General features: G+C 44.0%; 1 protein-coding gene across 4 annotated transcripts in view; it reads right to left on the bottom strand.

Annotated features, from left to right (window-relative positions):
* Nucleotides 1-11,283, bottom strand: part of NUP58 (nucleoporin 58) — a 37,720-nt gene extending 26,437 nt beyond the window's left edge. For 2 of the 4 annotated variants that reach the window (XM_077341737.1, XM_077341741.1), the window contains exons 1-6: nucleotides 8,885-9,163; nucleotides 5,071-5,204; nucleotides 4,457-4,492; nucleotides 3,510-3,659; nucleotides 2,132-2,266; nucleotides 488-592 (exon numbers count right to left, since the gene is read on the bottom strand). In XM_077341737.1, the coding sequence (XP_077197852.1) occupies nucleotides 488-592; nucleotides 2,132-2,266; nucleotides 3,510-3,659; nucleotides 4,457-4,492; nucleotides 5,071-5,204; nucleotides 8,885-9,000 (676 nt within the window). In that variant the 5' untranslated portion in view covers nucleotides 9,001-9,163. Of the gene's footprint in view, nucleotides 1-487; nucleotides 593-2,131; nucleotides 2,267-3,509; nucleotides 3,660-4,456; nucleotides 4,493-5,070; nucleotides 5,205-8,884; nucleotides 9,165-11,076 lie in introns of those variants that run through there. The other 2 variants (XM_077341739.1, XM_077341738.1) reach the window with 2 other exon arrangements.
* Nucleotides 11,284-16,276: the final 4,993 nt, after the last annotated feature.

Raw genomic sequence — 16,276 nt, 5'->3', positions numbered from 1 at the left:
ATATCCACGCCATCTATTAGAAGAGTATTCATTATTTGAAGACCCAAACACATTACAGAGCTCAACACAGCTCTGGATATCGGAAAAGGGGCCCAAGACCATATAGACAGGGTATGGTGTAATCCTAGTGAGGAGAGGATCCTCCTGGGTCCTAGAACCTTCCTAACCACTAGGCCCTGCAGAAAGTCCACAATAATAAACACATCACATCATTTATAACACCTGAACTCAGATGCTAGAAATTTTATGTTTTTAGAAAAGAAAGTTGCTTTTCACACCAGCTGCTTGACAGATGGTTCAAATTCAGTCTTAAGCATAGAATAGTTATCATATTTTAAACCAGGAAGTTTTCAAAAAGACTTGCTATAATTTTAACATGGCCTCCACATAGAAACTCTGTTAAAAAAAAATCTATTTTATAACCCAGTATGTGTTTGTGTGTTCTATAAGCTTACAGTTTAAACTGTGTTTGCACATAAACACTTACTCTTTTTATCTGAGGAACTGCTGAAGTCGATACCACCAAGACCTTCATTTATGGTAGTTGCTGGGGCCGCCCCCAGTGTCAAACCCAAAGCATTCTGTCCAAGACCTGCAAATAATCCAACAACCGCATCACAGATATCTTGCGGTCTTCAGACATCAGCATTTAAGTAAACAGATTTTAAAAAATGATTAACTCCTCCAAGAAATGCAATCATCACTGAAAACTGAAGGCACGTCATGTTTATATGAGCTGCCTAGAACCCCATGCAAATGCTGGAGGCTGCAAGTTTTGCAGTCTAGCTAGCCAACCAAAGATCGTGCTTCCCACCAACGCCATCCTTCACAGAAGGGGCGCCTTTTATAGTTGCAAATATAGTTGTAGAGAGCCAGTTTTGTGTAGTGGTTAGGAGTGCGGACTTCTAATCTGGCATGCCGGGTTCGATTCTGCGCTCCCCCACATGCAACCAGCTAGGTGACCTTGGGCTCGCCACGGCACTGATAAAACTGTTCTGACTGGGCAGTGATATCAGGGCCCTCTCAGCCTCACCCACCCCACAGGGTGTCTGTTGTGGGGAGAGGAATGGGAAGGCGACTGTAAGCCGCTTTGAGCCTCCTTCGGATAGAGAAAAGCGGCATATAAGAACCAACTCTTCTTCTTCTTCTTCAAATATATGCATCATTATGGCTGCAGTCAAAACACTTCAAACAAACCTCACTATATCCTTGATTCTGCTATGTTTTTATGGGATTTAAGTGACATTTAGAGCTGCAGGGAGGTGTAAAGTATCTTCAAGGTGCAGCTGACATATGGTGGCCCCACTGGGGGCACTTCACCCAAGTAAACAAAACTGGTCTGACCCGAATCCTAATCCACTCTCATAAAAGATAGGGGCACCTCAGATGACCCACAGATGGCGGATGAGGTTGGCAAAGGCTCAGGCATAAAGGCAAACTGTCACCTTCATGGTAATCTGGAGATCCACTGTAGTAAGGGGAGAGGGTTGAATGCGAATGTGGACCAGAGTGAAGAAAACACAGCAGAATAAAAGCCTCACCAGAAGACCTTCACAGTGTGTCAAAACATGTCACTTATAAGGACTGTATGTATGGAACAGTATATTCATGGTGCAAAGTGTTGTTAGGTCACAGTTGACTTACGGTGATCCTATGGGGTTTTCAAGGCAAGAGGTGGTTTGCTATCGCCTGCCTCTACATCACGACTCTGGTGTTCCTTGGAGGTCTCCCATCCAAGTAGTGACCTTTCATAGCTTCTGAGATCTGACGAGCTCAAGCTAGCTTGGGCTACGCAGGGCAGGTTTCAAGTTACGGAACTGTAGTACTGGTTTTAGTTTTGTAAGTTGTATGTTGACCTTAGGCTCCTTCAGGCAGGAAGTTCGTTTGTGTTACATAACTATGCACTGATCTTTTCCAAGGCCCTGATCGGCATCCAATAGCCAGCCAAACTATCTGACCACAGCAGCGAGACCAAAAGCTTCTCACAAGAAAGGCTTATTTTATTATGACTCTGCTTATTTCATAGGGCTTGTCTGGTGAGTATACAAATTGTGCCCCAGCTCTGAACGATCTGCAACTGAACATAGGCTCCAGGATGGAAGGGCTGAGCCACATGACAGAGGACTCTCACCTGTAGCAGCTGTGCTTGCACTTGGAAAGAGCGTCCCTCCTAATCCAGCTAAGGCTCCTCCTAGAGACAGGCCCGTGGACACTGTTGTGGTTGGAGCAGCTGTGCCTCCCAAGTTTAATGTGAAACCAGAGGACCCTGGTTAAAGAAAACATTGTGATACTTTGAAGACAAGATCTTGACTTCTGTTTTAGCAACATACTATCAACCTGCCCAATCAACTTGTATTTGGTTATTGGCACAAGGACCATCTTCTTCATAAATTCTATTTGGAATTACTTTTTAGGTGCAGGCAATGAATAAGTGAGACTGTTCAATACAAGCTGTAGCTTAAGGGTCGGAGCAGGGTACTTTTAACCAAAAAAAATAAAAGGCCTGCACTTACATGCACCACATGAAGGTCACTGACAATCTAGATGGCTCAAATACAGCATTAAATCTTCTGCAAGAGATTCAGAAAAACCTCCAGGAGTTACATAATTAAAAGGTTTCTGTATGTGAATTTGTCATCTGGACTCATGAGCCACTGCATAACTCCTCACAGATGTCTGTCAGGAATCTACTGCCCATCAGTTTCATTGGATGCCCTCGATTTCTAGTATTTTGAGAGGAGTAAAAGTTCTCTCTTTGTTAACTCCCTCCACCCTATGCATAATTTTATAAATTTCTATATCATGTTCCTTTTAGTTATCTTTAGGGATGGGCATGAACCAGAAAACTGTGGATCGTGTAGGTTCATGGCTTAACTATGAACCAAATCAGGAGGGACTTTTCAATGGGATTTGTAGAAAGCCTTAAAAACAGCTGAGTAATGGGGAGTACCCTGCTCCCTGCCACTCAGCTTTTTTTTTTGGAGCTATCTTCTTAAAACAGCCCAAGACAGGCAAAACTAGCTGACTGGCAAAGAGCACCTCCCTGCTGCTAATTTGTTTTTGTGGCTTTCATGGGGAGCACAAACCACGTATTTATAGAAGTCATGGTAGACCCATTACAAACTTGGTTCACGAAACACAAACAAGGCAGAACTTAGAGATGAATTTTGTTTTGTGGTTTGGTTTGTGTCCATTCCTAATCTTCTCTTGTCTACACTGAAAAGCCCCAGATGCTTCAGCTTTTCCATATACAGAAAGTGCTCCAACCTCTAATCATCTAAGAGTATATTACACTGGCCATTGTCAGTTTAGCAGAAATGGAATTCCTAGCATTACACATATTTCCGATAATTTAACACAAACCCTCTTTTGCCAAGAACTGCGCCGATCCGTCTTTCTCAGGTTACTTATTCCTGAAGTGCAATGCTTAGGCCCCTGCATTAGTAAACATATATAGATCCCAGAATGGAAAGAAGGGTTCTCTGTGAACAAAACAGTTACTATCTTACCTGCTGCAGGAGTTGATGTAAGAGCAGAAGAAAGTGAAAGGCCAGCAGAGGTAGACGTTATAGGCAAAGCAAATGGTGTGGCTGATCCTGCAGGTTTGCTAAATCCTAAACTAAAGCCTGTAGTAGAGGCAGAAGTAGTAGCTGGCGTGCCTGCAAAAGAACAATTGTGCTTTAGTTCTTCATGTGAAGTCTGTTCTCACCGTTCCACCCAAACTGAGCATGCTTAGTAGAATTCCGATAAAAGCTAGTTTCAGATGTAACAGCAAAACTTGCACCTGCCCTGAAAACCAGGATTCCAAAGGAGGAATAAATCACTGTGAGGCAAATCCAAGCCATAGGTTATCAATTCAGATGCAGTGGCTTACAAACTTAGAAATAACTGGCTCATTACTGGTGAGGGTTGTGCATGCTACTCAGGGATCACATTTGAATTCCAGGTTCCTTTCTATAGCAAATGAAGTAACTGAACTCTTAAGCTTGGTAGATCTGTATGCTGTCTGGTTAAACCATAGAGGAATTGACCAGATTGACTATCACTGAACCTAGCTCAGATGCGTATGTTCTCAGGCCCCCAAGAATGACTAGGATGTGGGAGAACCAGCATGACTAGAAAGGCCTAGGTTTGAATCCCCACTGTACTATGTAAACTCCCTGGGCCACTCACACATTCTCAGCCTAACTTACCACACATGGTTATTGTCAGGATATACTTTAAGAAAGTAAAACATAACAAATAATAATGATACTACCCACTGGTAGCTCCTGGCATGGACCTCACTACTTGCTCTTGAGAAACAGAAACAGTTATAACACTGTGGACCCATTGCAGCCTCAGAGTTTACCCAGGATTCCTAAATAATGGCCAGACATGACTCATTGGGAAGCTGCAAACAGTTACCCTCTTTTTTTAGTCAAAAGAAAGCTAGTGCTAAATATGCAGTACTTACCAAGCGATAACCCAGTAGCAATGGTTGTTGCTGTTCCTGTAAAGGAGTGCAAAACCAGACCAAGATTTATTTAGTACAAAATTTAAATCTCCTGGAAGCCCTCCTACAATGCTATGTAAGCAGGGGCATTTATACTTATAATACTTGAGATGCAAAGCTTCTCTACAGCAACCCAACCTCCTACAGTGGCCTACAAGTCAACTCACCAGATATCACTATCATGACCACAATATATATGTAGCCTCTGATACCTCCTTGTATTCTCCTTTAGAACTTTGATTGGTAAAGATTGACATATAGTATTATTTCATGTTTTTGGGTTTCTCTATATTAGTAAGAAACTCATAAGGATTTATAATATATAACCTGATAACATATAATAAGTATTTCTACAGAATGATACAATTTTTGCTCCAACTTTACATAATAGGGTGTTCAGCCTTTTGTATTCTATGGGTAATTAATTAAGTTAACAATATGAACTTGTTAAAACATCATTGAAGGAGAGGTCAACATTTGTTTAGCTTCACCTTTCACCATTAATTTCCTAAGTCATATCAGTAATTCAAATACATGAACTGAATTCATATCGTGTCAGAATAAATATTTATTACCTGTATTTGTTCCTCCCAGTGTAAAACTAGTAGCAGGTTTTGTGCTAAAGAGTCCAGTTCCAAAGCCTACAGAAGAAGCGGTTGTTGTAGTGGTAGCTGTTGAGCCCAGGGTCCCAAAATTAAGTCCTGTTGAACTAAATTACAGGACAAATATAAAGTTTAATTTCCACCCCATATCTTCATTGTAATGTCTACAAAACTTTCTGAAAGTCAAGATAAATTCCACTAGTGCAGGGGTAGTCAAACTGCGGCCCTCGCTGGCAGGGGCTCCTGGGAATTGTAGTCCATGGACATCTGGAGGGCCGCAGTTTGACTACCCCTGCACTAGTGGGTCCCTTCTAATTCCAAAAAGCAATTAACATTCATTTTGCTGTCAACTAAACCAGGGGGAGTCAACCTGGCAGGGGCTCATGGGAATTGTAGTCCATGGACAACTGGAGGACCACAGGTTGACTACCCCTGAACTAAACCAAAGGCTGAGCTCATTTTTAAGTGTCCTTTTGTGACTGAAGATAAGCTATGCTGCCCAGTAATGTGACACACTGATGCTATGAAATGTCCTACCTTCTGTAATCCTGCACAAATGTTACGGGGTGTGCATTTGCCTTAAACTGAGCCAATCCCCTCTCTCAAAAAATACCTTACCAGTATTTTTCATTTATTATTTAAGCTGAATACAGATCAGCAAATCTGAATTGCTGCGAGTATTACTGAGCTCAAATAAAAGCCATTTCTCCCAGTTATTATTTGAGTATATTCAGCTATATCACAGATCAGCTGGAAGTGAGAGAGATCCTAGAGCCAACTTATCCTGCAGTACAGTTTAAATCATACTGCAGAAGAAGCCAAGCCAAAAACAGATTTGGGATTTCCGGAAAATCCTGCATCCGAGATTTTTCAGACATACTGAAAATTTTGGGGTGCAATAGATCTGAACCAAAAAATACCAATTGTTTTTATTTGCACACACCTCTTGCTCATTAAACCACTATTCTTCTCATTCCAAGGAACTGACAGATATGTACCCAAAGGCATTCAAGCAAAAATTTTAACCCATAGAAATTAAACATTGCCCACTTGCCTTCAGGCTATACCTTTGACAGTCTCTGTATAGCAGGGGTCCCCAAAGTGGTGCCCACTAACAATTTTCTTGGCGGTCATGAAGTATTTTTAGAAAGAGGGCTGGGGCTGGGTTGGGGTCTTGCTCAGCAAGGTTTCTGATTTGCCACTGAAGATATCACTGACTCTGCAGTTAAAGTAACCCGATAAAGTTACCCGATAAAGTTTCACTGGCAGCTGAAACCAGAGTGCTTATTTTATTTGTTCCACTTAATATTTCTGGTAAGCCCTTGGAGGAGGAGCTGGTCTCATGGCTTAAGTGCCACTCAGCACTTAACCCCCCCAGTCAGGGCAGCTGTCCCGCCCCTGAGTGCCTCCTCCTCCAATCAGCTTGCCTGTCTGTCCAGTGATCAGCCAATCGCCTTCCATCCCCCACCCCTGACCATCACCTCCTCCTTCCACTTCCCTCCAGGGGTCAGAGGCTGCAGATCCCTGCTGAGTGAGAGCTTCCCCTGTCATTAGCCATTTCGGGAGTTGGTCGATATAACCATATATGGTCATGTTACCCGATAAATGTTTAACTAATTTTAAAAAATACCTGAAAAATTAATTAACTCCCACCTGTTTGGTAAACCCTTCCAGGACTGTCAAGAAAACTTAGGGTTTCATAACATCCGGGTTGACAAAGCCTGATATAGGGTTTTATTTCATAGTAGAATTGTTTATTAAGTTATTACTATTCATAACGGACCTCTTTGTTTTTAGAGAAAAGCACTTGACAGGCACCAAGGAAGATGTCAGCAGGTATCAGTGCACCCACAGGCACCACATTGGGGACCCTGCCCTAGAAAAAAAGACACCAGGCCTCAAAAATAACATGATTCCCTCTTACAGATTGGGATCTAAAGGAAGAGTTCCTCGAAGTGCTGGCAGAGCAGGTCTTTCTACTACCTTCCATTTTCCCAGGTACCTTATTATTTTTCTTCAGACAATTCCACCTTTTAATTGAAATGTTTCAGGATGGGAAAATCAGGTTACGTCACATTTCCCACTCATAGCTTTTATCCCATCATCACTGCAGCACCCTGTCCTGTCATATATTCTGTTCATGAGGCTCTCCAGAGCCCCACATGAGTATCAAGGTAAACGGGAGGTAGCATGAGATGCCAAGGAAAAATCCACTCTCCTCCATAAACTCTGCCACTGGATCTGGCCCACGGGCTTCTTTGAGATCCTACTGCCCTTATATACCCTCCATCTTTAGATCTGGGTTCCCTGGGTTCATCTGAATGATCTGATTGCCTCACTCCCATATTAGCAACCTGATGTCCCCCGGCTAATGTGGGGGGGTTTGGGGGGGTTAGTCGGGTTAGTTAGTGCATGCCTGTTGCCTAACATCGATAGTGTGATTTGGTTTTAATGGTTTTAACTATGGGTTTTATTGTAATTTTTATTGCGTAAACCGCCATGAGCCTAAGGGAACAGCCTAAGGGAACGGCGGTATAAAAGTTTAATAATAATAATAATAACAAAAACAACAACAACAATAATAATCTTGAGTCTTATGACAAGGTTGCATGTTGCTGCAGTGAGATCAGTCATGATCCTACAAACAGAAAAGTCACATGGTACTTATCATGGGGCACTTCAGGGTTGAGATATCAGGATTATGGTTACAAGGATAATCTGAAAATGCTAAAAATGAAAAGTAACGAATGGTACTGGTGTGTTCCTGATTAACTTATAACAACCAAATAGAAGTGTAGGTCACGATCCTGATATGGTTACAACATTCAAAGCACATTGCATGTATGACTACAGAAATATTTACAATGGCCCTGAAAGGAACAGCAACACCGCTATCCACATACACACACATAAACAACTGAGATGAGATTCAAATCAGGGTCTCCCAATTTGTGTTCTTAACCACTCCTCAATTTATTTATTTTTAATCTTCTCTAAAATGAAGTCACAAATATATCTAGATCTGAACACAGCCAAATCTGTGGATATTTAAATAGAGACACTGGAGCCATGGACAGACAAGTCAGCTATTTCTACAAACCTGAAAATATGCCACAAACTTACAGAAAAATCTGAAAACTTTAAAAAAATAAGGGAGACAGCTTAAACCCCTCAGAATAATAGCAGTGCCAGAAAAAGAATTGCTTTTTGCACCCCACTTTTTACTACCCAAAGGAGTCTCAAAGCAGCCTAACATTCTCCCCCTCATCAGAGCGAGGCAAAGGGAATGAAAAACGTGATTAGCTTCTCGCAAAGAGGAAACAAAAAAACACCCAAGTGCTTTCTGCCAGCTCCCGGGCACCTGTTAGAAAACATCCAAAAATCAGCAGCGCCATCCTCCACTTGTCCCCCGGGCTTATTCGGATCCTGGCGGAACTCATGTGGCGATGGAGGGCTGCTCCTGCTGCGCACGGGGCGGGGGCTTCAAAGGGCTGCCCTCCCGCCGGGCGAAACGGGAAAGCAACTAGGGCAAGAGGTAGTCAACCTGTGACCCTCCAGATGTTCATGGACTACAATTCCCATGAGCAAACGCTGGTAGGGGCTCTTGGGAATTGTAGTCCATGGACATCTGGAGGACCACAAGTTGACTACCCGTGAACTAGGGGACGTTTAGCTGCTGCGGCGCTCGCTTGCAAACCAGCCCTCCGCGAGCGCCGCACACTTCCAAAGGCGCTTGAGCGGACGGGGCGGGACGGGACGGCGGGGGCTTCAGGGACGCCCCACTCACCTCGGAGCGGCGGCCCCGAACGAGAACCCCCCTCCGCCGCTCCCGCCTCCGGTCCCAGCCGCGGCCGCAGCAGCCGTGGCTAGGGTGCCGGCTCCGAAAGAGAAGCCCGTCGACATGGCGGCAGCCAGGGTGGCGCGAGGCCTCTCTCCTCACACGCGGCGCCCGCTCCTCCTCCTCCTCCTCCCCCGACCGGGAGGAAGGCTCTCGGCCCCGGCGGGAACTTCGAACAAGCGGCGCCACCGCCAGTGACAGAGAGGAAATGTCGTCACGCAGGGGCCTTCTCCCCGCGCATGCGCGGTGCCGCAGCGCACCCCGGGAGAACGGACGGGCCGGGCCTAGTTGCTCGGCGAGCTTCTTCCTGTCCGCCTGTGCAAAGGCTTCTCAGCGCCAGAGGGAGGGTGGGGAACGCCGTCGGACAAGCCCATCTGAGACCCTTCTACTCAAGCCTAATAGTGCAATCCTCCGCAGCTTTAATCCAGCCTTCAGTCTGTTGGAATTCAGTAGGGTGGACTAGAGCAGGGGTGGTCCTCCTGTGGTCCTCCAGATGTTCATGGACTACAATTCCCATGAGCCCCTGCCAGCGTTTGCTGGCAGGGGCTCATGGGAATTATAGTCCGTGAAGATCTGGTTGACTACCCCTGGACTAGAGCAGCACTGCCTTGGATTCTATTGTAGTTCTACTCCATTTGCACAAGATGTTCGGATTGGCTCGAAGCCAGTCTTTCTCTTTTTTTTTACCGTTGACAAACCCCTGAAACGTTCTCCAGGCTTAGAGAAACGTATTCTTTTTATGACCACGTAAGAGACAAAACTGCTCTAAGCCTTAATATAGATTCTGATTCAAGGAAAGAATTTAAATTCGCCTCAAGCAAAGAACCTGGAGCATCCTTCTCTCTCCAAAGTCTGCCTTCTCAATGCTATACCCTCAAGTCTCCAGGAACATCCCAGTCCTGAGTTGGTAACCATATCCTCTAGGGCAGGAGTAGTCAACCTGTGGTCCTCCAGATGTCCATGGACTACAATTCCCTTGTGCCCCTGCCAGCAAATGCTCATGGGAATTGTAGTCCATGGACATCTGGAGGACCACAGGTTGACTACCCCTGCTCTAGGCATGTTCAAACTGTAGTTCTCCAGATGTCCATGGACTATAATTATAATGAACCCATGCCAGTACATGCCACCCCCTGCTCTAGGGTGTTTATAACAAAGTGGGGAGATTGACCTGCCCAATGAGGATAGGAAGGCATAGTAAGCAAAATAGAGAGACTGTAGAGGTAATAGAATGGAGCAACACAAGAGGGCCCCTTTGTAATGGAAATACAATTCTAGTCCACTGCAATGGTTATTACATGTATCAACCTGCTTGCATTGTTCTCTAATTCTGTAATCCTAGTTCTATTGTGGTTTTCATTGGTTTTATCCTGTCTGATTGCACCTGCTTTATTATATCTTGTAATGTGCCTTTGGAATCAGCAAGAGAGGGAGACTAGAAAGTAAATAAATAGAATAAGTCAGGATTAAAGGCTGACTTTATAGGACTCCCCTACAAAATATGGAGGACAATCAAAATAACAGGAAAGCAAAAAATTACCCGGTTCTCTCTGCACAACACTAAACTACCCAGAAGTGTTTTCACATGTTGCATGTATGAATATAAACACACACAAAAAATCAAGCAGATGAGCCAATATATCTGAGGAAGGAGTTTCACAAGCAGGTTCCCCCACAGGAGAGGCTGGGCTACACATGGTCCTAAATTATATCTCAGAGTACAATCCTGAAAACAGTCTCCTGGCTTTGAATCCTGCTGACATTAGGATTGTGCTGTAAAGCTTAACAAAGAGAAAATGTGGCTGTTTTATATGACATTCCCACAAAGAACCTGAACGAGGTAGGCAACAGAGAAAAACACGGACAAGAAAAACGCAGCAATACAGCTTCCCCTCAAAAAAATATACTATAAAATTAACTGCCAAATGTCGTTCAACAAACATTGGTCTTGCAGCGGGATGACAGCTCAGGGTCCTACTGTACCTCCTTGGGGGAGGGCATTCAATAATACTAGAGAACAGACCTGTGTTGCAGGGTAGCCAAACAGGCAATCTGAAGGAACAGCTCAACCCAAATATGCCCTTGAGTAGGATGTGAGGTGGGAATGGACTCATAAGCAGTTAGGACATCAAGCTTCCTACCTGGGTACACTGTTGGTTTTAGCGCCACCCCTCCAGAAAAGCCCTAGATTGGCAAGGTCACTTTTTCTTGCCATGACTGGTTGCAAAACACTTTCTGTTCTACAGGCAATTTCATCTGCTGATGGTTTGAGTTCTAACTGTAAAAACGGAAGCAGATACGACAGTGGGCCACTTAATCCAGTTAGCACAGCCTAGGCCAGACGCCATTGCTGTGTGAAATTCACTGATTGGCTAGGTGTATCATGATGTCATAAGGGCATCAGTTAGCTTGGCTTGCCAGGTTCTCCCTGTCCACTGGCAGGGGATGGGCAGTAAGGCTGCCAAATCCAGGTTGGGAAATTCCTGGAGATCTGGGGATGGAGCTTGGGGAAGACAGGGACTTCAGTGGGTTACAATGTGAGAGTCTACCCTCCAAAGCATCCATTTTCCCCTAGGGGAATTGATCTCAATAATCTGGAGCTGTAATTCTGGGGGGATTCTCAGGTCCCACCATGAAGCTGGCAACCTAACAGCCTATCGGCATTGCTGTCACAGACCCAGGCCAGTGAAACTGCTAATGGACTGACCCTTCCCCATCGACTGCTGGAAATCAAATATAATGCATATTAATAACACTATTTGAAATATTTCCTTAAGCACTACAAGTGTCGTCCCATCCCCCCCCCCCGCTGTAAAGTTGCATCGAATTTATGGTGACCCTGTAGGATTTTCAAGGCCATTGCCTGCCTCTTCCTAGTAACCGCAGGTGGTCTAGGTCAGTGGTCCCCAACCTTTTTATCACCAGGGACCACTCAACGCTTGACAATTTTACTGAGGGCCAGTGGGGGGGGGGGTAGTTTACTCCTCTACTCTAAGCCATTGCCCTAATGCTCTCTGGTCTCTATGGTAATGTTTAAACATCCCTTCAAAATAAGATACAGACACGCCACAACAATGAACATAAGGAACATTTTATTTTCATGGAAATTTTAACTCATGACAATGACAAATCAATGGAAACCCTGAGCTTGTTTCTCTGCAACGAGATAGTCCCATCTGGGAGTGATGGGAGACAATGACACCTGAAGTGTGTTGTAAAGGGCCGGGGGGGGGGGGGGGAGAAGGCGTCCTTCGTGGCCCACCTCCATTTAGTTGATGGACCAAATGTGGTCCGCAGCCCACAGGCTGGGGATCACTAGTCTAGGTAGTCTCCCTTCCAAACCAAGATGGCCCTGCTTAGCTTCTAAAATATGATGAGATTGAGTTAACCTGGACTATCCAGGTCAGAGTAATACAAGTTATACAGCTGTAAATATGCCAAATAAGGTAGAATAAGAAGACTCGTCTGTAGTTCTATACACACTTATGTGTCAGTCAATCCCACTGACCACTTCTAAGTAAAAACTTTTTAAAAATCTGTTTAAAAAATGTTTAAAGCAAAAGGACTTAAATATGTAAAAGATAAACGTTTGCACATACACACAAGTAAAATTCTCAGGATTCATTGTAGTATGTATTCTGACATGCCAAATCATGAAATTATAAATTCTGGGATAGAACACAATATTTTTAGAGCACAAAATTGCCCACTCCTAGGATGTGCAGCTAAAAGCAATTTTAAAAGATCTGGTGAAAAACTGCAGGCTGTTTTTATTTTCTGGAAAGTTTAGCTCAGAGGGATCTGGGCAGCCATCCTAAGCACATTTACTTGAATGTAAGCCCACTGAACCCATGAGTATTTACTTTCCAGTGAGCACATGCAAGAGCGGCCAGCGTGTATCTCGTCCTATGCACATTTCCTTGGGAATAAGACTGATTCAGTTTAATAGGACTAGATATTGTTTCTGCTAGACTCAGAGGAACTTTGAACTCTTGTGAGTAACCATTTTCAGAACACAATCTATGGTTTGTAGCTTAGTCACACTCCCATATACTGACAGGCCTCATCAGAAATTAATACACAGGAGGGGAGGAGTCAGGAATTACAGCCACTGGCCCTTACTGTGACCACACAACACCTGGTTTGGTTTAGATGTGCAGTACAATGAGGTGGCACAGTGCTGAGGTGGTAGCATGGGCCGTACCACTGTAGACTTCACCTCCAGGTTAGGAAGTTCCTGGAGGTTTGGGGGCAGAGTTTGCAGAAGGATAGCAACTCAGCAGGGCTGTGATGAGTCAATCTTCTGAAGCATCAATTTGTCTCCAAGGGAACTGGAGATCCGTTGTAATTCCAAGTGAGCGCCATGCCATGCCATGCCAGGACATTGGCCACCCTACCTGCAGGGTAGCAGGATTAGTCACTGTTCTCCTACATTAGTACTGGGGCTAGACTAATTTTCCCTGATGTGCCAGTTTTTAATTTTCAGGAAAACTTGAATGTTATTGTTTTATATTTCACATCTTATGTCTGTGGGTAGCTTGGTTTTTATTATTTATTTACAAAATACAAAATTTCTACCCCGTTTTTCTAACTTTATCCGGAACACCAAGGCAGTTAAAAATATACCATGTCTTAAAAAGCATTAAACCAAACAAAAACACACAAAACACTGAAAACTGTAGCTAATGTACAGACAAAAAACCATAAAAACAGCAATTGAAATATTGCTTTCTGTTGGCCGGAAAGGCAGCATGGTATATTGCCAGATCTTGGAAGCTAAGAAAAGACGGTACCTGGATGGTACCACCATGAAAAGATACGCAAGGAAGGCAATGGTGAACTTGCCTTGAAGGCCCCTTACTGGGGAACCCAGTTAGCATTTGCATACTTATATTCTTGTACTCCCCCTTCAAGGATCGCTGCCTTGTTGTGGCAAGGGGGCTTGCGTAGTTCAGTGAAGCTATGAGCTATGCCGTGCAGGGCCACCCAAGACGGACAGGTCATAGCTGAGAGCTCTGACAAAAGGTGATCCACTGGAGAAGGCAATGGCAAACCACTCCAGTATCTTTGCCATGAAAACTCTATGGACAGTTCCAATAGGCATAACGATATGACGCTGGAAGATGAGCCCCTCAGGTCGGAAGGTGTCCAATATGCTACTGGGGATGAGCAGACGGCTAGTACGAGTAGCGCCAGAATGAATGAAGCGGCTGGGCCAAAGCCGAAAGGACGCTCAGTTGTGGAAGTAACTGGTGGCGAAAAGACAGTCCGATGCTGTAAAGATTTTTATTCCATAGGAACCTGGAACGTCAGATCCATGAATCAAGGCAAGCTGGACGTGGTTAAACAAGAAATGAGAAGACTGAACATCGACATTTTAGGAATCAGTGAACTAAAATGGACAGGAATGGGTGAATTTAATTCAGATGACCATCAGGTATACTACTGTGGACAAGAATCTCGCAGAAGAAATGGAGTAGCATTCATAATCAATAAGAGAGTAGGAAAAGCAGTCTTGGGATACAATCCCCAAAATGACAGAATGATCTCAGTTCGAATCCAAGGCAAACCATTCAACATCACAGTGATCCAGGTCTACGCCCCAACCACTGCTGCTGAAGAGGATGAAGTTGATCAGTTCTATGAAGCCCTACAACACCTTCTAGAAGCAACGCCCAAAAATGATGTGCTTATCATCATGGGGGATTGGAATGCTAAAGTAGGAAGCCAAAAGATAACCGGGATAACAGGCAAGTTTGGCCTTGGAGTACAAAATGAAGCAGGGCACAGGCTGGTAGAATTTTGTCAAGAGAATACAATGGTCATAGCAAACACTCTTTTCCAGCAACCCAAGAGACGACTCTACACATGGACATCACCAGACGGTCAACACAGAAATCAGATTGACTATGTGCTCTGCAGCCAAAGATGGAAAAGTTCTATCCAGTCAATAAAAACAAGACCAGGAGCTGATTGTGGTTCAGATCATGAGCTTCTTGTTGCAAAATTTAGGCTTAAATTGAAGAAAGTAGGGAAAAGCACTAGGCCACTCAGGTATGAACTAAATCATATCCCTGACGAATACACAGTGGAGGTGACAAATAGATTTAAGGAATTAGATCTGATAGACAGAGTGCCTGAAGAACTATGGACGGAGGTTCGCAACATTGTACAAGAGGTAGCAACTAAAACCATCCCAAAGAAAAAGAAATGCAAGAAATCAAAATGGCTGTCTGAGGAAGCTTTACAAATAGCTAAGGAGAGAAGGGAAGTGAAAGGCAAGGGAGAAAGAGAAAGATACACCCAATTGAATGCAGAATTCCAGAGAAAAGCTAGAAGAGATAAGAATGCCTTCTTAAATGAACAGTGCAAACAAATAGAAGAAAACAATAGAATGGGGAGGACCAGAGATCTTTTCAAGAAAATTGGAGATATGAAGAGAACGTTTCATGCAAAGATGGGTATGATAAGGGACCAAAATGGTAGGGACCTCACAGAAGCAGAAGAGATCAAACAAAGGTGGCAAAATTATACAGAAGAACTATACAAGAGCGAGCTTAACATCCCTGATGACCACAATGGGGTAGTTACTGACCTGGAGCCAGACATCCTGGAATGTGAAGTCAAATGGGCCTTAGGAAGTCTGAGCAACAATAAAGCTAGTGGTAGTGACAGCATTCCAGTTGAACTATTCAAAATCTTAAAGGACGATGCAGTAAAAGTGCTACACTCAATATGCCAGCAAATTTGGAAAACTCAACAATGGCCACAGGATTGGAAAAGGTCAGTTTACATTCCAATCCCAAAGAAGGGCAATGCCAAAGAATGTTCAAACTACCGCACCATCGCACTAATTTCTCATGCTAGCAAAGTTATGCTCAAAATCCTACAAGCTAGGCTCCAGCAATATGTGGACCGAGAACTTCCAGAAGTACAGGCAGGATTTCGAAGAGGCAGAGGAACTAGAGATCAAATTGCCAACATACGCTGGATCATGGAGAAAGCTAGGGAGTACCAGAAGAACGTCTACTTCTGCTTCATTGACTATGCTAAAGCCTTTGATTGTGTGGAGCACAACAAATTGTGGCAAGTTCTTAAAGAGATGGGAATACCAGAGCATCTTATTTGTCTCTTGAGAAATTTATATGCAGGTCAAGAAGCAACAGTGAGAACTGAACATGGAATCACTGACTGGTTCAAAATTGAGAAAGGAGTTCGGCAAGGCTGTATACTGTCGCCTTGCCTATTTAACTTGTATGCAGAGCACATCATGAGAAATGCGGGATTAGAGGAGTCACAAATTGGGATCAAGATTGCAGGGAGAAATATCAACAACCTCAG

This window comes from Paroedura picta, chromosome 6, assembly GCF_049243985.1.
Source record: "Paroedura picta isolate Pp20150507F chromosome 6, Ppicta_v3.0, whole genome shotgun sequence".
In the NCBI taxonomy this organism is placed as follows: Eukaryota; Metazoa; Chordata; class Lepidosauria; order Squamata; family Gekkonidae; genus Paroedura; species Paroedura picta.
The sequence above is the reverse complement of the archived record's forward strand: the minus strand, read 5'-3'. Positions and strand labels throughout refer to the sequence as shown.